We start from the raw sequence: 25,435 nt of genomic DNA, 5'->3' as shown, positions 1-25,435 counted from the left end.
AGACGCGTGTACATGTAGTGTTTATACAGGCGCACTGTATATTTACATATGCCATTTTTTGTTTTTTATTAAACATTTGAGGGTCACTCAGCGTATTGCAGCAAGTATTTCACAAAATATATTCATGCGCAGCAGCAATTTGCAGTGCAGAGTCTAAAAGCACACATTTCACCCTCATTATGACCACAACTCCGCAAAGAAGACACGCATCGATGAATTCGGCAATCACCGAATCAGGAGCTCTGTTGTACAATTATTTGGTCTGTATCCCAGCATGGGCCCGGAAGTTGTTTGGGATTCCGATTCCCAGGTAAAAAAAAAAAAAAAAAAAAGAAAAGAAAAAAAGAAAAAGAAAAAAAAAAGAAAAAAAAAATCCCGGAGATGCTGTCGCCGCCTGGGAAAACAAACAGCTATTCAGACAGTTAAAAGGAAAACACCGATCGGTCGCCAGGTAAGGAAGAGGCTCGTGGACTCCGCTGCGGCTCTTGGTAAGACCATCCATCGGTGTTAATTTGGAGGTACGGCATGTTTTTTAGTAGTTGGTAGGGTGAATGCCATTTGTCGTGTGGTCGGGTGCCATAGCAACGGCTCATGAGAAACATTGTATAGCCCAGGCCAGTTTTGACGTGCTCAGTGTTGGATGACAGCCGCGTTCATGCGGAGGATGTGGACAATCGCAACTCTTGCAACAAATTGCCGTTGTGTCTCGTTGTTGTCTCGACCGTCCGCGAGCCGATTGTTGTCAGAACTAAGCAAATCCAGCGAGCAGCTAAAACAAGTAGCTACCCTGCGTGTGGAGAGCCATGGCAGTTATTTGTAAATGCAGGTATATGTTTTATTGCACATAGTCGCTCGGGTTGGGGCAGGAAGGTTTATAAAGCAAGGGGCGGCAATGGTGCGCGTCCCTTAATTTTTTCTATTATTCTTTTTCTTTTATTTATTATTTATTTTTTTAATCGCCGTGCCCTGGTGTGACTGGCGCGTCTCCCGGCTGCATCAGTGCCTGTTGCTCCCCATGCCCGACCAATGACAGGATATTAATTTTTTTTTTTCCTGTGATGTGTTGTCTCCGCCCCCCTCCATCCACGATCACTCCAAAGTCTCCTCTGTCCACTGCTGTCATCCATTTGAGCAAAAAGGTGCAGCCTTGAACGTCTTGTGCTTTTGCTTATCTCGTCTTTGAAATTGTGTTCATCGTTAAAGCATCGCCTATTCTGGTCAATGACAGTGAGCACAGGCTACTGTATGTCTGAAGACGCTGTAACTCAGCAACGCCTGTGTAGTCTGGTCTTGGTGTAGTCTGCATACCTCACTTTATTTGCTGTGTAACAATCGTTTTATGGAGGCCTGGCATAGATTCAGCCTATTGCATCATCATCATCATCATCATCATCATAATAATAAGTGCAAATTGACAAACTTGATCCATCAATAAAAAAATAATATTGTAACTATGTTGTATCTCATACATAATGCAATGTAATACAGCATAATGCAATATAACTTCAACATTGTAATGTAATATAATATACATACAGTGCACTGTTAGTATCAAATCAGGCACATAGTTTTGTTGTGGTTGCACACTGGAATGCCTCATAGTTAAAGCCGCGGCAGCTATCCTCTCTACTTCTGCAAGCTTTAACTCCTCCTTCAGCTCTCTTGGCCATAAATGTGGAGCCTCTCATAGTCATTTGCTTGGTGGAGAAGAATCGAAAGGATACAGACGTCGTAGGGGAGACCTGAAGTTTACTATAATACTTTGTCATTTTTTTAAGTGAACTTATTAGAGAAAGCATACATTTATTTATTTATTTTTGAACCATATTCTTGAAGCAACAGGCTGTTGTGTAAAAGTACATTTTATATAATTATCCAAGGTGTGATACAGCATTTTTACGGGAATGCAATTTCAGTCTGTTTGATTCAGAAATTATAACTATGAATGGCAAACCATAGTATTTACAGTCTGCCTTTAAACTGTATTTCTGTAGGCATCTGGTGAGAGAATGAATGCTGATGACTGCAATGGACGCTCATACACACAAGGTAATTGTAGATATAAAGGAAAAACTACTGTACGCTGGTGTGTGCTGTCTACAGACTTTCATGTTTACTTTAATAACGTGGGCATATTTGTATTTCAGGTAATGGAGGAGAATCATCAACAGAACAGGATTTTTATGGCGGGCTGCAGGGCCCTTCTGCGAGATCTCCAAACAGCCAGCAGTCCTCACCACACCGCTCCCTTAGTGGTTAGTTATCATTCCTTTGTTACATTGCAGCCATACGGTTGTATAGAATACCTTTTTCATGTTACATAAGTAAGTAAATATATATCTCTTCCTCTCCTTCTCTCTTTACAAAGCAAACTCCATCAAGGTTGAGTTGTGCAGTGATGACGAGTCATCAGGCGCTCCACAGCCAGAGAACAAAGAGGCTGTGAGGATCGACGGCGGGAATAATGACCGGGGAGACCCCATGGAAGAAGCCACTGCAGAGTTTGCTGGGGCTGGAAGAGACAGAGCAAGCTTATACAGTGAGATGGCCAGTCCAAATTCGGCTTCACCAGGACCTATCAGGTTGCCCAATGGGAAGCTCCAGTGTGAGGTGTGCGGGATGATCTGCATTGGACCTAACGTGCTGATGGTGCACAAGCGTAGCCACACAGGTAAGAAAAAAAGGAGACCCCCCCCCTCCCAGCAAGGCAGTTTTTAAATAAATGAAAGACAAGTATCAGTTGAGTGCAATGCCTAGTAGGATTTGCCTCTCACATCCTCTTTCCATCCATGTGTTCACAGGGGAGCGACCATTCCAGTGTAACCAGTGTGGAGCTTCCTTCACCCAGAAGGGAAACCTCTTGCGCCACATTAAATTGCATTCAGGAGAGAAGCCTTTCAAATGTCCCGTTTGCAATTACGCTTGCCGTCGGAGAGATGCACTGGCTGGACATCTGCGCACACATGCAGGTAAATGAGTGACCTCCCAGACAGCAAAATTATTCTTCTTTAACACTTGAACCAGATTGTCAAGTGCTACACTCACATCACATATGGACAGTTTGGAATCTACATACATAATCTGGCCAGACAACTCTGATGGATAGCATGGAGAACAGCCAGAATCAGCTGAGAGCTCTGGGCTTTTATAGCCATACAACAGCACCTAACACATCATATACAGTCCATGGAGAGATTTTTTTCACAAATGTACTTGTTTAGTTATTGTTGCTGCAAAGTAATACGATTCCATAGCGTGAACACGTGCGATGTGTGACACAGAGGTAAGCAGTAAAAGTGGAGCTCTATTAGAAAGGTCCATTTCCCCCTTCTTTCTATCTCAGAGGAAATAGGTCTTTATGAGAGTTTTCTGTAAAACACATGACAGAATATGACATTTAACAGTATCAAAACAGGAAATCCTGCTGGTGCTCTTGAACAGATATTCACAGGTGTTCAAGTACAGTCTTGTTACAGTAGGTCTTGGTCGCTCTCCTCAGGTCTCAAAAGGTTCATTTTCGAAGAAAAGATGATTACAAACTGGATTTCAGTGAATTGACGTCATTCTTTCCGACAGCTTACTAGGGTGGAACCTTGCGGTAAAGGTTTAGGCGTTTTTTTCTGTCAAGTAACATAGGTCAGTTTCAGGAATTGCTAGTCAGGGGGGAAATCCAAACCCTTTTTTCATTCAAAAAAATTCCCCCAACTATAAATAAATAAACAACAATTAGTCCTATATTTATTCAACAAGTTCCACCAGCTATGGCAACTTATTAGCTATTCTAGATGAAATCAATATAATGTTTTTTTCTTTGAATTACAGTTCCTTCTCCGACGGTGGGAAAACCTTTCAAGTGCAGCTACTGTAGCCGCAGCTACAAGCAACAAAGCACACTGGAGGAACATCTGGAGCGCTGCCATACTTATCAAAAGAGTCTGGACCAAAAGGCGGCTGTCAACACACAGACAGCACAGGGTAATACATGGCATATAACATAAAACTCACTATTGTTACATAAAACTAACTAATTTCTGACTTCATGCATATTGTAAATGCCAGCTTAGCATAATTATACACATAATTTGGCAATAGATTAATGTTTGACTGATGTTTTCTGTTTGTAGGTGAAGAGTCAGTAAATATGGGGACAGCTATTAAACCTGCACTCCAGCCAACCAATGAAAAAATCCAGTTTGTGGATCGACTGGCTATAAGCATCACGAAACGTAAGAGGTCAACGCCACAGAAGTTTTTGGGTGAGTTTTTTTTTGAGTGAAGTAGAAGTAGAAATATATTAGTAAGCCTATTCTTATTCTGTTGGATATCTTTGTTATATTTCTTCAGTACAAGTGACATATATTTTTAGCTTCATAAGAGCTAAGCAGTTTTACATCCTTGTGCCAAATGGAGACACTGGGATTCAGTTGTGCCAAGACAGCTGGTCAAATATTTTTTTTTAACAATTTGGGGGACGCTTTGCTTCAACCGATATTTCTTCTTTTCATAGGCGAAAAGCACATGCACCTTGACCCACCCGAAGCACCTTACGAATTGTCGTCTGGCTCTGAAAAAGAGGGAGACCTCATGACTTCACAGTCTGTTGGCGACTCAACTGTGCTAGCCGGTTCACAGCTACACTGTGCCAGGGCTAAAGGTGAGAACCACGAATCGCCTGCTCTGTCTCAGCTCCATCCCACCTTCCTGTCCGAGCTCCGCACAGTCATGGGCTCCATCGGCAGCAAAGTGACCCCTCATGGCCCTCGGGCCCATGGCGGAGGTGGGCTGGCACCAATGTCTCTCAGCCTGGCTGTGCGGGAGGCAGGTGAAGGCCGCGATGACCAGCTGACAGCACACAGCCACACCACCTCACCCAACGGCTGCCCCGACTCCACAGACACAGAGAGCACAGCAGAAGAGCAGAGCACAAGGGCTGCTGCCCCGACAAGTACCTCCAACAACCACCACCTCCACTACCAAACCTCAGCACTGCCCCGCAGCCATCCCACTTCCAGCCCCAGCCAGGCCAAAGACTTGGACCCAGGGTGGGAGAGAGCGTGTCCTGTGCCCCCCACCATAGTAAAGAGGAGCCCTGGCTCACCCATTTCTTCCAGGGACACTGTGCAGGTGTTAGACCGGGATGGCAGGCAGGTGCGCTCCTTCCACTGTCGGCATTGCCGCATCCTCTTTCTGGACCATGTCATGTTTACCATCCACATGGGCTGCCATGGCTTCCGCCAGCCATTCGAGTGCAACATCTGTGGCCACCGCAGCCAGGACCGCTACGAGTTCTCATCTCACATCAGCCGTGGAGAGCACCAGGTGGGCTGAGGAGAGGGGACGCTGGCAGGATGAGGAGAGGTGACTGCTGCTCTATAAAGTTGTTGGCTCACGTTTGTTCTGCACCAGATCAGTTGCTTTAAATCCTGTGTGATTTTATTGTAAGAGAATTTATTGTACCAAGGCAGACGCGAGTGAAGAAACTTAGTACTGCACCAGTCAAAGTTTAGCAGAGACAAATTACGATTGATTGCACTCCCATATCAAATCATACTGCAAAACCCCTGGTTTTGCTTTAAAAGTGCCTTCTTTGGGGATTTCCTCTTAAGTGAAAAAAAAAATTAGGGGGGGGTCTGGTGCTCAAAAATCTTGACTAGCCATCTTTTCCTAAGTGATTTTAAGTAGTTAGCACTTTTAGGAGATGCGGTTAAGAAAAACATGGCATGTACATTTTAAGAAATATATTGCTTAGCGTGCACTAAGAGCTTCATTTTTGTTGCTGCAGAGGGTATTTTGTGAATTGTGTCAGGTACGCTTAATATGCACTGAGAGCTTTGTGCCTCTATGTTCAGGAGGAGCTTTGGTCACAGACAAAGCACAGAAAGGGATTGCCTTAACTCCTACAGTGGTGCGCTGCTGTAGGAATACATATTGTTTACAGCATGGTTTTAACAGTTTGTGGAGTCAACTCAAAGGAAAATCGGAGAAGAAATGAACTCAAAAATGGGAGTTCAGGGCTGAATTATAGCTAAAAAGGCTTTGGCTTTGGATTTTAAAGTGAGCCTTAGAAGACTGGTGCAGATCAGACCATGAGCCATGCAGTGTACATTAAGAGCCCGACTGAGATAGCCCAGGGTGCTATACCTATACAGGATTGCACTTTTAGGTTCCCTGCTTATATATGAACATCTTTGCTGAAGCACTTGATGGCTTTTACAATTTTTGTTCTTGATTGTTCGACTGCACTGATGAATCGCATATTACTCACAACAACTGGTCCTCTAATTTGCAACGCCAGTATATTTCTAACGAAGCCGGCCTTCTACAGAGTCCTACAGCGGTCTGCACTCAAGTTTGCTGCATTGTGTGACTGATAATTAAATATCAGTTCAACTAAAACCATCCTTTTGTGGTTTCGCACTCAGCGGTTAAAGCTGAGATTTTAGACAGTTTCCATAATATAAGTGAGTTAATAAATTATTTAAAAATTAATTAACAACGAATCACTTTGGATATGTTCAGTTGTCACTTGTGGTTATCTATTTAGTGTTGTTTGTTTCAGCCTTGGTGTATTTAATCAGCTATATTCCAAAACTTATCCAGCATATTCCTCAAGTCCATGAAATGTTACCTCCTGCTTCTTTATAGCACCCAAATACCTTATTGCTACAGTATGGTGAGTTATCTGACAATGTTAATATTGGGAACATGAATGAGACCAAACTCAGTATTCTTACTTGTTATTGTGGGTTTGCTGCTTCATAGTTTTAACTTGATTTCCTTTAATAGCAAGCAAAATGTACTTGAAACTGTTTGAGAAAAAAAGTAAATCTAAAAATGCACTTGGTTTGATAAGTAGAGAAACGTGTGTGTGCGTGTGAATGGAATATAGCATGTGTGCTTGTCATTTTCTGCTTTTACCTAAATTGTGAATTATTTTTGAAATGTGAAGTAATTTCAAGAAGTGAAAGTGAGGCATGGGTTTTTGTCTCCTTGTGTGGACTCAATGTTATACAATATTTTGTGAATGATGTAACATGACAAAACACTTTACCTCAAAGTTCAAGATGTACAACTGCCTCATTATTTAAAAAAAAAAAGTCATGTTGCTTTCAAAGATGTTCTTGCAGTTACAAATGCGCGCCCCTCGATATTCTAAAAAACTTTTTACTGTCAATAAAGTTACATTTATTGTAAATGGGATTTTTACATTCTTTTTTCCTCTCAAGAATATCTTCTTTTAATCTTGAACAATAATGGTACAATACAGATTTGAACTACAAAATGACAAAGATACACGTTATCCTTTCTAGTGGCGAGTTTAATATTTTATCTATTACAGCTGTGTTCTTTTGGATACAAATCAAATTCAGATCAGACTATACTAGACATATACAATACATTTAGTGAATATGTACAGTGTAGTTTTAATACAATTTAACTTGACACGATTTACATATGTTTGTATTAACCAGTTTAAATGTTAATCTGAGGCGTGTATTCACCATTTGAGTGAATTGCAATCCGCTGGTGAAATGTTGCTTTCCAGAATTGTTTGATGCAATTAGATTGTAATGTGAATTCTTTAATTCATTATTTCTAACGGGTGTTTGTGTGGGGGGCTAATTAAACTAATTTAACTACGTCGATGTCATTTTGCAAAACTTCTGAGCTTTAACTAAATGCCTTCATTCTTCAAAGACATTCCAATGTCTGAGTTTGGATGTTGTAGATCTTAAATATTTCCAATCGCTTAACAGATCCAGAGGTTAAATATAGTGTCTGTTCTACCTGGGCTAAAAACTAGATGCCCTATAATGGGCTATGTTGTGACAGCGAGTTTGGGTTGTTTAAACACATTTCTCACATCGCACTAAATTTTATCATATGCTTCTAAATAAATAAATTAAAAGCCAGCTTTTGAAGTGTTTCGTGGTGTCACATTTGAACAAAAGCTAGGAGACTAGAATTGAGCAACTGAAGTATGCAACACAAAACAAAAAAACATTTTTATCAGTGACTGACAGGATATCGCTTTATAGATTTATCCAAGGATGCACGCAATAATTATTTCTATAACGCTCATAGACAGTCACAGAGTGTTTTTCAGAGAAATAATCAAATAAAAAGAAGACGATGGGAGATGAAAGAAAAAACAAAAGAACATGGAATAAATAAAAAAACTGCTCTAATTTAAAGCAAAAAAAAGATATGCATGATAAATAAAAGTGGATTTATGACAATGGAATGAAAAGGCAGAAATGTAATATGCATTAAGCAGAACTGGTACAAACAGGTTACAAATACATTGTACTCGAGTAAACAGACACGTCTTAAGCTGACTTTTAAAAAAAGGTGAACTTCGTTGCTCTGCAGGTCAGGTGCCGTGGCCTCAGACGACTATTCAGACACACTTGTTTTAACTGATCAAGAGATACTGTAGAATTATTCATTTAACAATTATACTGAAATAGGTGTCATGCCTGCCTTTTCGTATTTTAATATACACAGCAAGTTTCATCAGTCCATTTTACATTTTAGGCAACAGACAGCACAGAAATTACTTCTAGTAATCTGTACGATGTACAAAGTTATTAATGCAGGAAGGGCTTATGTGATTTTGCGATCACTGTCTGCATAAAACAAAATCTAGACAGTAGAAAAATCTAATTATAGCAACAGCTAAAGCAAATATTGAATTCTTACTTTATCAGCTGTAGTTCACACAATAGAACCTCCACGTATTAGCCTAATGGTAATATTTTATTGGTCTACTATTGGCGGGGAATCTGATCATTTAGCTTGACTGAATGACTGATGAAAATGACAGAATATACAATATGACATCTTGCAAGAAGCCACAAGCTCTGATGAAGAGTGTTAACATTCAAAATTTGGGAAAAAGGACAAATCAGTCTGTTTGGATTGTAAAGTAAAGGACCATCAATTTTAATCAGCATCAAACACGAGCATCACTTAAAATTGTATAACCCAGGTGTTACAAAAACATGTGGATAGAAAGAACAATAATTTATTTATATAATTATAATTGTAATGTTTTATTAGTTTAGCAGCACAGGAGGTGCATTATATTGTACATTACAGAGTAGATTAACCCTCAAACACGTGTTTTTAATATTACTACATGACACAAAAAGTTGAATATTTTAGATTTAAAATCCAATACATGGCACTTTTTTCTGTTTTTTTTCTGCCTTCATAGGGTAAGCAGTGTATTTTTTGTTTAAAGCACACCTGCAGCAGGTTTAAGCAGGGATAACCTTAAACATTACTGCTCTCTCCTCATGTGACCTTTGCGCCCATATCGCAGCTCTTTGCTTTTCCTGTTTCAGGTTAGTTTTAACCTTTTCTGTCCTTTGCAGAAGGAAAATCTATTTTGGCTGCTTTCACATACAAATTCCAGGTGCAGCTGAAACAGAATTTTTACTTAAATAAAAGCCAAAGTCGACACTATAACTATACAAATAATAACATGACACAAACAATCAGTATGTGTGTCAAAAAACGTTTAAGTGCAAAGGATTAAATAATCCCTTAGTTAATGTTTTGTATAGATGTTTTTCTGTAAACTAATGTTAAAAGTAATAAACAAGATTTGAACTTATTGTTGGTAAGTTATCTTTTAACTTAAATAGATTATGCTCTGATGTGTACTGATTAAGTTATACAAGTTAATATAAGTTATTATTTTATATAAAAACTGCAAAGCTCTCTATATACTGAGGGATATTGCTATAAAAGCAGAACAACAAAAAAAAAGGCAAATGTCATTGCACCCATAAACTCTCTGATGAAGGCAGTTGTTATGTTGAAGAAGAGTGCAGAGTGTCATTATTGACAGGTGGAGTTTTTGTCACTTTAACCCTTGACTGCATGTGCAGTTCAAAACCACTTCTTAGTTATCCTCTCATTAGTTTTGTAATCTTCAGCTTTTAAATGGAAAAGATAAATACTACATCATCATGTCCACTAACCAAGCGCAGTATTTTGAATGCTTTAAAAATGGTTTTGATTTCATCAAAAATGCTTCCGTGCATCAGTGCACAAGCTCTTTATGGAAAATTACTTGAAAAACATCATATATCTGTGGTGTGCAGTACAATTCTGAGAAAACAGTCTGCTTACAATACTTGAGCGAGTACTCTGCCTTATAGTGAATTTACAAAGAAATGCCACCTGTCTTCAACAGGAAGTTTTCAGTCAGCACTGTCATTTGATTCTCTATTATGGTTATTTATCACGTTTTTACCCACCTTACACACTTCCAGTAAATCACTACAGCTGTCTATTGCATTTCCGTCATTTTTATTGCATTATTTATATAATACATATAATTCAGACACATAATTAATCTGTGTTAACAACACGATGACTAATTAATTAATATAAATGCGAATATTAATTAGTCTAACCTTTATTTTTGTTACTTTTATTGTTATTGTTTGACAGTGCAGCTGAATATGAATTATTATCTAGCTAAACATCTCTGCTTTATAAAACTGAGCTGATCTCAGAGTGAGCTCATTTTGGAGATACCTTGCAGACAGTTTGTGTTAACTATCTGCAAAAAACGTGATCTACTTGGGATGACATTTTGTGTTTTAAAGCTGCTTCCAGGAAGGTTACTAGCTTACCTTAGCATAACCGGCTGGTGCAGACTGTAGCAGTTCTCCAAGGAGAAGGAGCTTCGGGCACTTCAGGTTTAAATTAACAACCCCTCTTTTAATAGATATGAATGGTTTACAGCTAAATAAGTCATCCTACTGATTTATTTACGTTTTCACTTTGTCTGTTTTAGCCTGCTCTTTTCACAGTCATAAAGACATTTTGGATACTGTTCTGTTAGCTAATAGCTAACTTCATACCCATTAATTATCACTTTTGTGGTTAAGTTGGTTAGCACTATAGAGACAGTCCTGTCTCCTGAATGAAATCACCTCCTTCTGAATGTCTGTAAGATGAAGGAGATGGTGGTTGACTCCCTGGAGGAAAAAATGTGACTAAGCCCATTAAAAACATGGCTGACGAGGTGGAAACAGTGGACAGCTACAGGTATTTGGGAGTTCATTGAATGACAAGGTGGACTGGAGGGCCAGCCGTGATGCTGTGTACAAGAAGAGGATGACCAGACTCTATTTTCTGGGGAGGCTCAATGCGTGAAACAAGATACTGGAGATCTTCCACCAGTCTGTGGTAGTGAGTATTTCACTGCTGTCTGCTGTGGGTGCAGCAACAGTGCCAGAGATGCCAGCAGATGAAAAAACTAATCAACGAGACTGGAATCATAACTGACCAGAATCTGGGGGTGTTTGAGTCGGCGAGAGACAGGAGGTCACTGAACAAACTGCTCTCCATCACACCACACCCACTCCATTCCACATTACTGAGGCAGCAGTTTACTCTCTCTCAGATTTATGTTTCCTGGCTGCCATTAAGAATTCTTCAGAGAACCAGTCCTCCTGTTCTCTGTGAAGCTGTACAACAGGTGTCCTTGTTGTGACAGGTGAACACACCTTTCTGTATCAAACCTTCCTGGTTGTCTTTCTGGGATGTATAAAGTACATATTATTTATGATGACCATTTGCACTACAAATCCAAGCATTCATTGCTAGATTGATCACTGTTGTATATAAAATTCTGCGCTACCTCACACTGTAGTCTTATTTTTATTGTAGACTATCCAATTTATATTAAAATTAATTTTAGGATAAATTAAATATCTTTCTATCTATCTATCTATGCAGAAGAGCATCTCTGAATGCAAAAGTCAGTCCTTGAAGTAGATGGGCTACAGCAGCAGAAGACCACACTATGTGCCTCTCATGTCAGCTAAGAACAGGAAACTGAGACTACAATTCACACGGACCCGCCAAAATTGGACGGTAGAAGATTGGAAAAATCTTGATGAGCCTTGTTGTTGCTGACTATGTCCATCCCTTTATGGCCACACTGTACCCACCTTCTAATTGCCGCTTCAAGTAGGATAAGATGTTAAAGTTCAAATCATCTCACTGTACTCAAATACGCTTTAGAGTCACCAGATCTGCGTTCAGTAGCGCATCTTTGGGATGTGGTGGAACAGGAGATTGCCAACATGGATGTGCAGGAAATCTCTCTCATCATGTCAACGACAGCTTCATTGACATGATGCTATCAAGTCAACGTGGGAAAAAACGCCTTTAGTTTTCCACTGTTGAATATATGCTGTGAAAATCTAAGGTAGTTCTAAAGGTTAAAGGGGGTCCAACCTGGTACCAGCAAGTTTAAGTGTCAGGCAAGTTATATTATCAGAATATTATCAAGTTAATTGAACAAACCAAATTAAAGCTTGTAATTTGGAAATGTCGTCACTAGATGGCAGCATTTATCAATTTCCAGGTCGGCACAGCTCATTGATGCTTACATGATTAGAATGGCTTTTGTTCCTTAACGGTACTGTCTTAAAGCATTCGTCATAACAGATGACCTATATATACACAGCACTAAAAAAAAGAAAAAAAAGACATGCACAAAGACATGTTATTCTTAGCTTTCTCACATTGTGCCTCAGTGCAGAGGTTCATTTCAAAGACTAGTTCAGACATGTATTCTAACCCAGGATGTGATCAGCAGTCACATTTGACATCTGTGCATTCACGTTGAACAAATCATAAGAAAACCATCAAGTTTTTTTTCTTTTATTTTGTTACAATCACAGAGCATCCTATCCACAGAATCACCTCAGAGACACGATAGGTCAAGAGTACTGGTTCAGTTTCTTCAGGCAGATATGTTTATCTTCAGGCGGATATGAAGTACACTTCCACAGATTTAAACTTAGGCTAGTGTGTAGGGAAAACAGCAATTCACCTGACTTGCAGGTTTTCATAAGTCATCCATCTTCTAAAAAGTGAATCAAGCTGCTGTCAAACAAAGCTGTTTCTATCCCAGAAGATTTATGATCAGAATCATCTGTTTGCAAGAAAGATGGGTAGCTGGTAGCCTATCAAAATCAGAATCATTATTCTATCAAGCTAACACACCCATTTGTGTTCTAAAAGATCCAGATGCCAGAAAACATTGCGACTAGCGCCAAGTAAAGCAAAAGTGTCTTCCCACATGCTTGCTGTTCAGAGAAGCTCCTCACTGCAGCTGTACCCTCAACAGGCGACAAGATGCATGTGGTATTAATTAATGCTCTTATTGTGCCATTTCACTTATGCTAAGAATGTGTTTATGGAGCAGATGAGTGTCGAGCAAGGTCACATTCAGGTGTTCTCAGGGTGTAATTATTCTTTCAATATTCACCTCTTCAAGACGGCGTTGTTGGTTCAGGGCCCTTTCATGCCAAACGATGACATTTAAAGCTCAATTATCTTCATTTAAATTTGCACCTTGGGTATTGCATGTCACGAAGATGCGATATTTAATGTCTCTAAACCAAATAGCCGGCCCACACGTTACAATCAGCAATAAAATGATATGCATTTAAAAGCCCCCGAGGACCTTTTCAGAGTGTAAAAAGTATTGAAAGGTTGCTGGCACATTTTGTAGGATAGCTGTGGCTCTGGAAGTGATTAGACCTCAAAGGTTGGGTGAATATATTGCAGAGAGACAGAAGCGGGTGGGAGTAGTATCTTGTGTGTGTTTTAAGTGTGACACGATGAGAGAATGTGTGTGTGTGTGCGTTTGTTTCGAGTGAGAGCAAGAGAAGGAGACTGGGGCGGTTCTCTTATGCAAGCAGTTCTCAGTATGAATGTAGATTGGAAGATGTGTGGCTCCTGTGGTTGGCTGTCCCCTGTGTCACTGCCTTTAAAAAACACTTGCCAAGAGAAATGTCTTCTTTACAGGCTTTGGCTGCCAGATGCTGGGGATAATGGATAGGACTGCAGAGGGAAAGATGGAGAGGTGCGCTCAGCCAGCCACACAAACACCAAAGTGCACACATACACGTAACACAAACACGTGCACGCTAGCAGACTTTGTGGGCAGCGGTCCCCTGTAGCGCTGAAGTAAGCTGTGAATAATTCATCTTCAAGTCACTGTATGACTGCCACACATGCATTCTGTTACACACAGGGGAAGTGTTAGGCCTAGTAAGGCATGTCATACTAAGTAGTAAGTGAATGAGCATGCAGATTGGGCACGCTTTCAAAATCCAGAGGTGCCACGTTTTATTGACGTGGGTAAAACACAATGGCAAGGAATAGTTGTGTGTGTCTATGTCTCTGTATGAAGCTGTGAATGAACACATGGGGCGCCAATGTGTGAATGTCAAAGTGTGTCTGTGAGCGGGATAGCCGGTGACACAGGAATGTGTCATAGTTCCTGCAAGCCACCCAGCTCCTAAACTGCAGCAAATAAACATTCCTCTGCTGCTGTGTCAGTGCTGGAGCGCTCGCCCACTGTCGCTGTAAAACACAGCTCGGAATTAAAACCAAAAGCAGGGCACTTCTTCTTTTTGTCCCCAAGAGTATTACTAGAACAGAGATAATTAGCACATGCCGTCAAAAATGTCTCAGTGTTGTTTATTGATTCAAATGAGGCCATGCTGGGCCTCAGACAATGGCCTGCAGACAATAAAACAAGCTGACTCATCTTTACTGGTTAAGTGAAGAGCAGTAAATTACTCCATCCGTGCTGTGGTCACTCAGATTTCATTGATCTCGCACTTAGGCAAGTAAAAGAAATTCAGCAGCGGACAGTTTCGCGAAGATACGTTTGGATGAGGAGAAGTGTTAACGTTCAGCGTAGCCAGACACATCTCGGTGAAGTTTATTACTGGCTTGTCTATTTAATTTAAGTGAATGTGTGCTTCATCCATGCTGACAGGTGAAATTATGCACAGGCTCATGTTGTGTCACATGGATTCCACCACAGTTTGTGCTCATGTTTCATGTGGATCTCAGAGCTGAAATGTTGCTGCGCTGTACCCGTACATTGTCAGATGTCTGTAAACATATTCTACTGTTGGTTGTCCTTTCCCAAAGTCTTTCCCTATCATTACGGCTCTGTTTACGGGAGCTCTTACAGTGTTTGCTAGCATATTGTCTCCCCTGGAGTACGGCGCGGTTTAAAGTCGCACTCTGACGCACAGTTTTCCATCTGAAACGCTTAATTTCAGTGGGACACAGTCTGACATGGCACTTTATCTGTTTGTTGTCACATATCTGGCTTTGCCAGGTTAACCATTCACAGATGTGTAACTAGAGAGTTTTACTTTTTCTTCTTCCATAATCCTTCTCACCGAATCATTGCCTGTGCATTTCAAATGGTACCTAAAGCTGGCATGTCAGTGGTTTAGATTAACTTAGGGACACTTTTTGGTGTTTAGTTAGAGGTGATGTTCCATGGTGGTGAAGTTTTCGTCTCAGGAGTTTTGAGGTTTAGCAAAGAATTTAATATCAACAAAAAATGGGCCAGCAGAGAAAAAGCCATCAAGCCAAGACAATCCAGAGGCCCTGCAGTGTGCGTATGCGTGTGAGCGTGATGATAGCTCAAAATATATTATCACCCCAAGCACATTCATTCATGTGTGTTCATATGCAGGAGGCCGCAATTGAAAACATTTTTATACACGTGTGAAGAGTGCTGGCCTATTAAACACACACAGACCCCAATACACTTTTATATACACACACATATATATATATATGTGTGTGTGTATATAAATATATATATATACATGCTGCACAGTTATATCCCTCCCACCTTAACTGCAGGGCTAGTTCTCCATCTCACTCCATAGGGGCACTGAGCCTGACCACAGACATCATACTGATTGCTCACCATGGTCGAGTGGTCTGTCCACATTCCCACCCTGATTCACTATGTGCACAAAACCCAACAACGGAAAACAGTGGTTTCAGAGTGTCTGAAGGTTTGCGGACAGCAGTGAGCGTTCGCTGTGTCTCTCCTAAATCAGTCCTCTTCTCATGCCTTCCACTGGCCCACCGCACACCCCAGAAACATGGGAACAAGCGAACGCAGGCTCAAACCGATGTTTTGGAACTTTTTGGAACTGAAGCGAGAGGAGACGCACAAACTGGACGCTCGAGCTTGTATATTTGCTGGGGTGAATCTAACCTTCCCTCCTCTCCTGTGTGACAGGTTGTGGAAGGCCAGAAGATGATGAAGTGATGGAGATGTTAGGAGGCCACGGCCATTGTGATGCTGGGTGGCTGTTACTCCGGAGCTGCCATCTGGCGAAAAGGTCAGTTGCTAGGGGATGATTCTTCTCCTGGACCGTGTCTGCCTCCCAGCTGCCATCCACACACCCACACACGCGCACACACTGGCTCGACTGTGTGCACAAACTTAACACATGCGCACACGCATGCTCTTTTTTTTTTTATCACTTCCTAGAATCCTGAATTGAATCTGAGTAAATTTGACCCACTACACTGACCGCTATTAATCCACTTGGTAGTTTTCTGCAAGTTTGAGTTCTTTATTTAATATCCAAGTGACGAAGCTGTAAATGCACATCTTGTTACATAATACCCCTGTGGTCACCTAATGGCACCAAACTCAATTCTTCTGATTATTACACAAGCTTGATATGGGTGTTCCTATAATAACAATGCCCCAAATTAATTTAAAATTGACCCATAATTGAATGCTAGGATTACAATGAGACATGGAGCGAGCACAGAAATCAAATCGCTACTGCGTGCCAGACTCATGCCACACCGCACTGTCAATCACAAGCACTGTAAACAGCCTTTCATTCAGTGCCGTAGCCCAACCCCAATTATAAATTATTTATCATGCTGCCTTCGAATTAACAGCCAACTCCACCCAACAGGCCAAACATTTTTCCTAGCTGTAGCAGGAATTTTAATATAAAGCTGCTGTGCCTTCAGTATGCAATGTTTCTTGCATGTGACCTGCTTGCTGGATTTGTGCACGTGAAAAGCATTTCTCGTGGCTGTCAGGTCAGTTGCAGGCAGCGTGGTTTTTTAATTCTCGTTGTCGAGTTACATAATTAGCAAAATTGCCCCATTAACCTTCACCCTTTAGCCTGCTGTGGCCTGTTATGATACTACCCAGAGATACTTTTTTTTTCTCATAAAAAATAGAAAGCGAATTTACAGCGACGGGAAAAGTAACCATGAGCAAGCCACGGGAACAAAGTGTAAAGGAACTAACATTTCCATGCACCACGTATCTCACTTATGAGCAGGCTGCGACTGGATGTCAGTGCGTTATTATTATCTCCAGATATTGGCAAAACAGTAGCTGGCAGGAACCAAAACCAAAATGGGACTCAACCGTACAATTTTGTACCATCTCTATTTCTTTTTTTTTTCTTTTTTAATCCTCCCTGTCACACATTCCTGTCCTCCTTCCCTCCTCCAAGTCTGCGCTTCTCCACTGGCCTTCCATAAAGCAAGTGACTTTTGTGTAGTGGAGCTGTTGTTTTTGTTTGTGCCCCTCTCACCATACCATACACCATAGCTGCCTGCTTGCCGCCTGACAGCTCCGTGTGTCAAAGGTGGCTACAGCAGAACAGACTGTGGGAACAGCCGGTTAGCCTTCCTTGGTCCCCTGCTCCCCAACCAGAGGGGCAGCCATCAATCCAGCGCTCCCCCTACCCCTGCACACACACTGAAGCACAAACACACAAATACCCAACTAAACTCATACTCACACAAAAACCCTACAACGCTCACACCCTCTCCCAATAATCCTCGGAAGCAATTTCATCTCGACTCGGGTGGCAGCCCATTGTCGCCAGCCCCTTCAATCTTTCCTTATTAACTCTCGCTTTGTCCCACATCCGAGCTTCTGGACTCATCTCTCCTACATTCCGATCAGTGCTGCTCCCAGCACTCCCAGGCAACCTCCATTCGCTAATCCCACTGCCTACCCACCGCCCCCCCCCTCCCAGCAGCCCCACCCCAAGGAACTCTTACTGTTTTTTTTCCAACCTGCCGATCACCTACTTGCAGAGTAAGGTAGTGGCATTAACTCCATGGGTTTTCTGAAGGCAGAGTGTGAAGGCGGGGTGGGTGAAAGAGGAGGCGGCCACAAAGTGACTCCAGGCCAGACAATTAGAACAATGAGCTGGGCCTGTAGGGGGCTAACTCGCTGCGTCACGCCTGGACGGTGGGGTATTTTGTCAGTTTAATGAATTGTCCGTCAGGCTAGAGCCACATCGCAGGCTGCGCAGGGAGAGGCCAGCAGGGACCCAGACACTAAGTCGGTATTTATTACACTGCCTTTGTCACTAATTGAGCTAATTATCACTGACTCCTTAGCACTCCCACAGGCAGCGCCCCCTCCACTTCACTCTCCACCAACTCTCCCACCTCACTCTCATGCCTGGGATTTGAACTCTGAAAAAAAAAAAAATCAACCACTTTTACTTTCTATTGTTTCTGTCTGCCCATGATTGCTGATTATTTCTCTTTCCAGCCAGATTTGCCTCGTTTTGCGTGTGTTTTCACTTCGTCAGCTCCTGACTTTTCTCTCAGTTTGTCAGTTATTACACAGTAAGCCATATCATGTTCTGGTGTGTTAACCCCTGTTTTCCAGTGATAGAAGACAGAGCTTTACTTATGTATAGGTCAACAACGTTTTTTCTAATCACTTTAGTTTTTTGTTGTTTTTTTGTATTTATAGACATTTCCTCACTTTACTTCTGAATTTGCAGTATTTTAGTTCTGTTCACTCTGATCTGTTCTTCCAGATAAGTAAACCGTCAACTTTATCTAATATTGTAGCCATTCTCTTCTTATTTTTTTATAATGTTTTCTCTAATTTTATGCCACAAGCCCACGAACCCCTGTTAAATCAACACTGTAATACGACGCTAATTCAGAAGCACTCTCATCCCTGCATGTTACTGCTTTTCCTCCACTCTGCCCTTTCTGGATGACCCTGATTGCTCCTTCTCTGTGGTGAACTGAGAAGTGTGATGCTTTCCAAACTCCTGTGGTTAGCTACATTGCCAGGTGTTGAAGTTTTTCATATTTCTTTCAGGCCTTAAGCAAATGTAGCAACTCATATACTGTATAAAATAAGGTATGTGGGCAGATAAACAGTCTGTCTCTGTGGTTGGTAGCACAGATGCAGGGATGTTTTGTGGAGCTGGAGAAAGAGGCTGCTTTGGTGGTGGTAATAGGATTAAGCAAAGGACACCCAGGGACAGGCTTATATGTTGGCTCGGTCCATAGTCAAAACTCTCTCGAATACAGCAAACACAACACACATAATGGTTGTAATGTTGACACATTCACAAGGGCAGCTTAATTGAAAATATAGACTTTATTGTTCTATCGTACAGTACAAAACCAACTGGAACCTAAGTCTTTTGATTAAAATCTAAAAAAAAAGTATTCTCTTACTCTCTAGAACAGTATAAAAATCCTCAGAAATAAATATTTTATATATTTACACTAGTAAAAAAAAAAAAGAAGGAAATATTCAGTGCATGACCAAACATGAGTGTTTTTTTTACAGAAAATAAGCAAAGAAGTGATAACAGTCTTTTTCTATCAAGAGTTTTTTTTTTTTTTTTAAATCCGCTACATTACACCTACATAGAAAGAGCCAAAAGATGAAAACATCCTCTGACCTGACTCTAATGATAGCATATTCTCCAGCCACTGACAGGCACATAAATCATTTAGAAAACATACAAGTGACATCTTTATAAATATAATCAGATATTTTAATATTTACAGATTTTGGTCCTCTTAGCTGATACACAGTTTGTTTGTTTTTTAGTCTGTATTCTTTAAAATATTTTCATTCAACCTAACTTAAAAAAAAACAACAACAACGCACCATTTGCCTACTTTAACCTGCAATATTTTAATCCTTCATGCATGCATTTGTGGGAAATTTGTATACTGGTCACATTTCTATTCATTGTTTTATTAGTGTTTTATGATATTTTCCGTATTGATCCCTCAGATTTGCTTAAATCACGTCGTGATATTCAGTGTATTGATAATACATTCAAATTACATTGCCTCACTAAGATTCACTCACTTGGTTTCTGTGCTCCCTGCTCCTAGTCATGTAAAATAAGGACCATCCTGTTGCAAGCTGGAGTGGTACATGTGGCTGAGGTGAATTCAGATCTAGATAAATCTAAACAAAATGGGCAAATGTGGCAGGGAAACTAGAAGTGGTTGGGTTGCATACAATTCCTAAGTACACAAGCATGGAACAGATATCCCATCCAGGGAGATAAACTTCAGCCAGTTTCATGGGAGGGACGCCAAACTTCAGCAAGAGAAAACAAAACACAGATTTCTTTTTCTTTTTTTTTTAAATAAGCTTCCTCTTGTTAGAGGTCCTCGCCAGTTTATGAGAGCATATGTTTGTGGCTCTGTGGCCACAGAAACATCTGTGAAACATTGTGTCCAGTTTCTGCCCTTTGTTGGGGAAAAACAAGGCCCTAGTGGTACCTGGTTACAACGATCAATTCTCCACCACATCCTTTTGTCCATTTACTCCTATTTATCTAGCATGTAAACACTTGAGGGACAATTCCCATTCTACAAGTATTGTTGTAGTGTTAATTTACTTAAGGTTAAGTATTAAAGAGTAAGACATACACTCCTTCTATACCCTGTTCACATACTTGTGCTTTTCCCTTTCTCCTAAGTTTAAAAACACTGATTGAATTTTTGTGCCAGAATTTCCCTGTATTAGTTTACCCGCCTTGAACCTTTTCCAGCTTCAGCCTAACATCTTAAAGCACATGAGTGCTAGTGGCTTTCTCAACCAGCTACCTATGTTCTTCTTTGCTCCTTGTATATTCCTAAGTCTTTGCCTAGGTGCCCATGTTTGATCATAGACACTGATGTAACGTCCTTGTACTGGTGCAGTTCAGACAACTGACATGACAGCACCAGTGGAATGTGCAGTGGCAGCGTTCAGTCACGCTCTCAGTCCGGGACTTAAACCCACGTCCGCAGCATAGCAGCTCACAGCCATCCAGGCCCGGAGAAGAGCTGTTGCACGTTCTCCCCGATGTTCCCAGAGTGCCAGTTTTGCCATTGTAGGAGCAGAAGTTGGGTGATTTCTCATAATAGACAAGATCCATAGACGAAGGGGGTTTGTGAGCTGGGTTTTCAGGCTCTAGATGGCGTGGATCGGCTCGGTGAGAGGCACGGTTGCTGCCCTTGTTGGCATAAACAACTCTGGATGCGCCATCAAACCGGTCCTTAAGAAAGTCTCCCACTGTGCGGAAGCTGGGCAGGCGCATCCAACAGGTGCGCACTGTGCAGGAGCCAGACATGCCATGGCACTTGCATTCCTGACGCATCTCTGATGACACAGTCTGAGAAAGGAAGACCAAAGATTACTCATGATATCTCACTCATTAATACATTCATTTCAAGTAGAACTCGGACAAACAGTCTTAGTAGACGAGTAAAGCAAGTCTTACCATCCTGCCAGCTTCGTTATTGTGCAGGTTTGTGAGGTAGCGCAGATCTCTGCCCCTCTCACTGGAGTCCACAAACTCACGGCTGAACATCCGGCCAAAATCCACATTGTCACTGCAGCCCCCCCAGTGCCAGTCTGGTCCTCCAGGACCTCGGCGGCGATAATCGCATGTGCACGTCTCAATGGCCCCCTCTGAGCAGGAACGAGCCACAGCGTGGGTCACTCCTGCGCTGGTAATGGCAAATACAAATGCGGTCTCTCGGCAACCTGAAGAAACAACATAAAAACTTCCCATCAGAACCATATCCAGCGTTTTGGACTTTATATTTGCCTTTTTTTTTTCTTTTTTGCCCAAAATTGGAAATCATTTACAGACAAAGCCTTTCAAATGCGTACAAGAGATTCTGTTACATCCTGTCCAAAATTGTCCAAATATTTCCTGGTGAGAAAGACAAGAGGGGCTCACCACGATTGACAATTTTGCCAAAAACTGCTGGACTGTGGGTGGTCGGGCAGTTCCAGCGGCGGTTGCGGAACTGCCACTTGCACTCCTTTATGGCAGTGTGCAGTCCAGCGGCGATGGCATGCAAGATGCCAGGATTCTGCCGAATCAGCCGGCGCTGGCGACGGCTCAGAAGGGCCAGGCTTGGGTCCAGGACCAACTGCACGTTCTTGGAATTGGTGAGGAGGTTGGACGAGGAAGCCACATTGACAATACCCCTGGTGCAACATAAGGACAATTGAATTCAGAGTCAAGGAGCTGGCAGTTCATGCATGAAGCTCCTTAGGTGACCCTCTAAACTCATTAACTGATGGCTCTTGGCATCAAATGAGTGTTGCTCCTTTGAAATTACAGTTTTCATTATGTGCTAAAGTAATAAACAGAGTCTCACATTCAGTTCCAAGATCATGAGAAGACACTTTGTCTCTGACTAACAGTGTATAGTTCACTCTTGGCAGATAACATGAAGCTATTTTTATGTCTTCATAAAAACTTGGACCGGCTGCGATTACTTGTCAGTTTCACAATTAGAATATGTAAGCACATTTGTCTGCTAAATACTCAGGATCCATTATGTTATAATAATAATAATAATAATAAAGGATTACAATAATAGACAGTTCAGGACACACCTTAATGATTTCTTATCTGTGTAGTATCAAATTAATGTTATTAGCTTGACAGTTAAGATTCCCTACATATATGTTAAATCACATTAAAGATAAGCATACAAGGTTCCTCCAAATGTGATTTAAGGTGCAACTTCAGCTAAAAATATGTCCATTCTGTCAAAATGTCATTAAGATGTAGGCCTTTAAACACTCCTCTGTGCCAAATATTTAAAAAGCTATAAAAAATGCTGCTATGCTAAATGTCATCCACAGCATATAAAAACAAATAACTGTAATTATTTATTACTATAGCATAGAGAGAGGGAGAGAGAGAGAGAGAGAGAGATGTTGCTTCTTTTTTTTTTGCTTTTTTTTTTAAGTGTCCTGTCCATATTTGTGCCCAAACGTGGCACCTGTGCGTCTTCAGCTTTATCCAAATCTTAGATCACTGAACGGGGTTTAAATGCACCCATTTTGATGGTTTTAGAACATTTTTAGCGTTTCAGCACACAGGCTGTGAAATTATCCACTTTATTTGGTATTTTCTGTGGTTTATGTGTCAACATTTTTCATTCATGTGTCGTGTATTGGCGGCGTTTTGCTGTTCAGCATTATCATCCGGAAAAGCGGGCGAGCCTGGGCCTGTTAGAGGGTTGACCCAGACAGTGGTGCGGTGAGAGGCCTGGGAACTTAAATAATAATCTCATCTTCTGAATATTTTCTTAATTCCCAAAGTCAGCGGTGTGTGTGTGTGTGTGTGTGTTTATGTGTGCTTTCTAGGCGTCTTTTGGATGCCAACTGAGATTTCAAATGCTTGAAAGCGCACTGCCACTTTGCGAAAACCTTGTCCATCTAATAAAACCGCAAAAACCTTTTGTTGAATCGTTACCTCAACAAACCCTAACCCACAGTTTTTTGTTAAAAACAAGAAAATGTGCGAAGCTATACAGATCCGGTTTTATTTTGGTTTTAAAAATCAAAATTCTGTACCGTTGCCGCAAATTTATGATCGCTTAACTATATCCAGTATTAGATCAACGTGTCCCCGGAAAACAAGAAACAAAAAACAAATAAAAAGAACCCCTCTATATATATAGGACTCCTTCAGCTATGAACTAAATCCATATTCAATTTATTCCACACTGGACTGAAAAATCTTGTCTCGTGTTCAAACCGCAGTGTCCAAAAAAGGAGCCAGAGAAAAACCGAGAGAGAGGGAATTAAATCAACCGCAAATAAAAATGCTAAACTGTAATTATTATGTAATTATTTTATTGTTAAACTGTGTGCTGTGGTTAATTTCACTGGAGGCACAATAAATTAAAGACGGAAAAAAAACACCCTAAATTTTTTGGGGGCTGTTTAGCTCACGTATAGAGCAACCTGGAAGCTTTAAGCATCAATCCTATATGGTTGCTCTTTTTTTCTTTTTCTTTTTTTCAAACAGAAGCTGCGAGCGGCTCCAAAACCAACGCATTATTTCGATCAAGCTGCACGAAATGTGGCAACTCAATAAAGCGCCCTTTTTTCCAGAGGGCTCCTATAAGCTGGCACTTAACTTTGCGGATGAGGTTTTCCAGTGGCATAACGCGATTAGTGCATCATCAGTATCTGCTCAACTCACCACCACCGGCCGCTGTTGTTGACTGCCCCTGTGCCCGAGAGCGAAGACACCAAGAGGATGCAAGCGGCTTTCACCCCTAACAGCAGCGCCAGACTCCTCATCGTGACTTCAGTTCAAAAATGAGGAGGAGAATGTCATTATTTGGTGATATATATATATATATATATATATATATATATATATATATATATATATATATATATATATATATATATATATGAAAAAACAAGAAAATACAACACCTTTTGTTTCTTGTTTCAAACATGCAAACATACTGTGTCACTTTTATCTTAATGATCAAGTTTTGAGTTCTGAGTTTTGAAAATGAGCAGGTTCCAAGGTGGATATACTCACCACGCCACAATCCAAGGAGAGGACTTGAAAGGTGAGAGACGCCGGCAAGTCCTAATTAACTTAAATGGCTCTTGAGTGGAGACAGGTTGCTGTGAGGTGTCCGGGCAGGATGCTACTGCTGCTGCTGCTGCTGCAGTCCTCTTCACTCTGTCTCTCTCAGTGATGCTTTGCACGGCGCATTGAACGCGTGGGACAGTTCCGAAGACTTGATCCCCTCGGTGACTGATAGGCAACACATTCTTCTCTTATTGAGCGCTACGAGGGGAATAAAAAAGGGATTTGCTGCTCTCATCTCCCTCTGTTTTTTTTTCGGAGCCTTTTCAATAGGATTGGAGGGAGGGATAGTTAATGCTCTTCATAGGGCGCACAATGAATAAGGAAACAACTGAGCAGAAAAAAGAAAGGAAGAGAGAGAGAGGGAGAGAAAAGCAGGGCAGTCCACGGTGTTACGCATATTGTGGAATCTCACGGTCATCACAGAATCGATTCCCTGTAAACGTGTACGGCTGAAAGTATTTTCTTCCCCTTTCAGTGACCGCGCAGCTAGCCTCCGCATCCAGTCTTGCTGAGAGAAGTTCCCCCGGAGCCCTGGAGCAGTGATGAGTTGGTACAGATGCTGTGGGTGCGCCCGCTTTGGTGCTTCGCCGCTGCTCAAAGCTGGTGTCACGGTACAGTATAGTTACAGCGCAATATGAGCCATCTGAAACTGCCCTTTTTACCCGGTGGTTGGATTAGCCTACTCCCTAACCGCATCTCCTCCTCTCTCCAAATGCGCTCTCAAAATGTGCAGTGACTAAGGCCATTTCTGCACATGTTCTTTTTTCACATTTAAACCCCTACAGATCGAGTTTATTCATTATTACATGTAAATAATATATATGTATTTTTAAAAGTGAATGTTATCCCTTAAGGTTACTTTCTTCGCAATAAAACGTGTT

The 25,435-nt window shown here is 41.3% G+C and overlaps 2 protein-coding genes across 5 annotated transcripts; one reads left to right on the top strand and one right to left on the bottom strand.

Moving 5' to 3' along the window:
* Positions 1–383: 383 nt before the first annotated feature.
* Positions 384–16,207, top strand: ikzf4 (IKAROS family zinc finger 4). 4 transcript variants are annotated; one of them, XM_063463972.1, is made up of 9 exons: positions 384–488; positions 1,995–2,049; positions 2,148–2,255; positions 2,369–2,671; positions 2,802–2,969; positions 3,823–3,975; positions 4,125–4,256; positions 4,508–5,358; positions 16,109–16,207. In XM_063463972.1, the coding sequence occupies exons 2-8, from the start codon at positions 2,010–2,012 to the stop codon at positions 5,326–5,328; spliced, it is 1,725 nt and encodes a 574-aa protein (XP_063320042.1). In that variant the 5' UTR covers positions 384–488; positions 1,995–2,009; the 3' UTR covers positions 5,329–5,358; positions 16,109–16,207. The 4 variants fall into 4 exon arrangements, with proteins under 4 accessions (XP_063320042.1, XP_063320039.1, XP_063320043.1 ...); XM_063463969.1 differs by lacking the exon at positions 16,109–16,207 and having other exon boundaries at positions 4,508–7,133; XM_063463973.1 differs by lacking the exon at positions 16,109–16,207 and having other exon boundaries at positions 391–518; positions 4,508–7,133.
* Positions 16,208–20,807: 4,600 nt separating this feature from the next.
* Positions 20,808–24,244, bottom strand: wnt1 (wingless-type MMTV integration site family, member 1). Its single transcript, XM_063463213.2, has 4 exons — positions 24,144–24,244; positions 21,873–22,126; positions 21,408–21,673; positions 20,808–21,299 (listed from the first exon to the last, which is right to left on the bottom strand). The coding sequence occupies exons 1-4, from the start codon at positions 24,242–24,244 to the stop codon at positions 20,808–20,810; spliced, it is 1,113 nt and encodes a 370-aa protein (XP_063319283.1).
* Between the last annotated feature and the right edge of the window lie 1,191 nt (positions 24,245–25,435).

Source organism: Pelmatolapia mariae, linkage group LG20 (assembly GCF_036321145.2).
Source record: "Pelmatolapia mariae isolate MD_Pm_ZW linkage group LG20, Pm_UMD_F_2, whole genome shotgun sequence".
Classification (NCBI taxonomy): domain Eukaryota; kingdom Metazoa; phylum Chordata; class Actinopteri; order Cichliformes; family Cichlidae; genus Pelmatolapia; species Pelmatolapia mariae.
The sequence above is the reverse complement of the archived record's forward strand: the minus strand, read 5'-3'. Positions and strand labels throughout refer to the sequence as shown.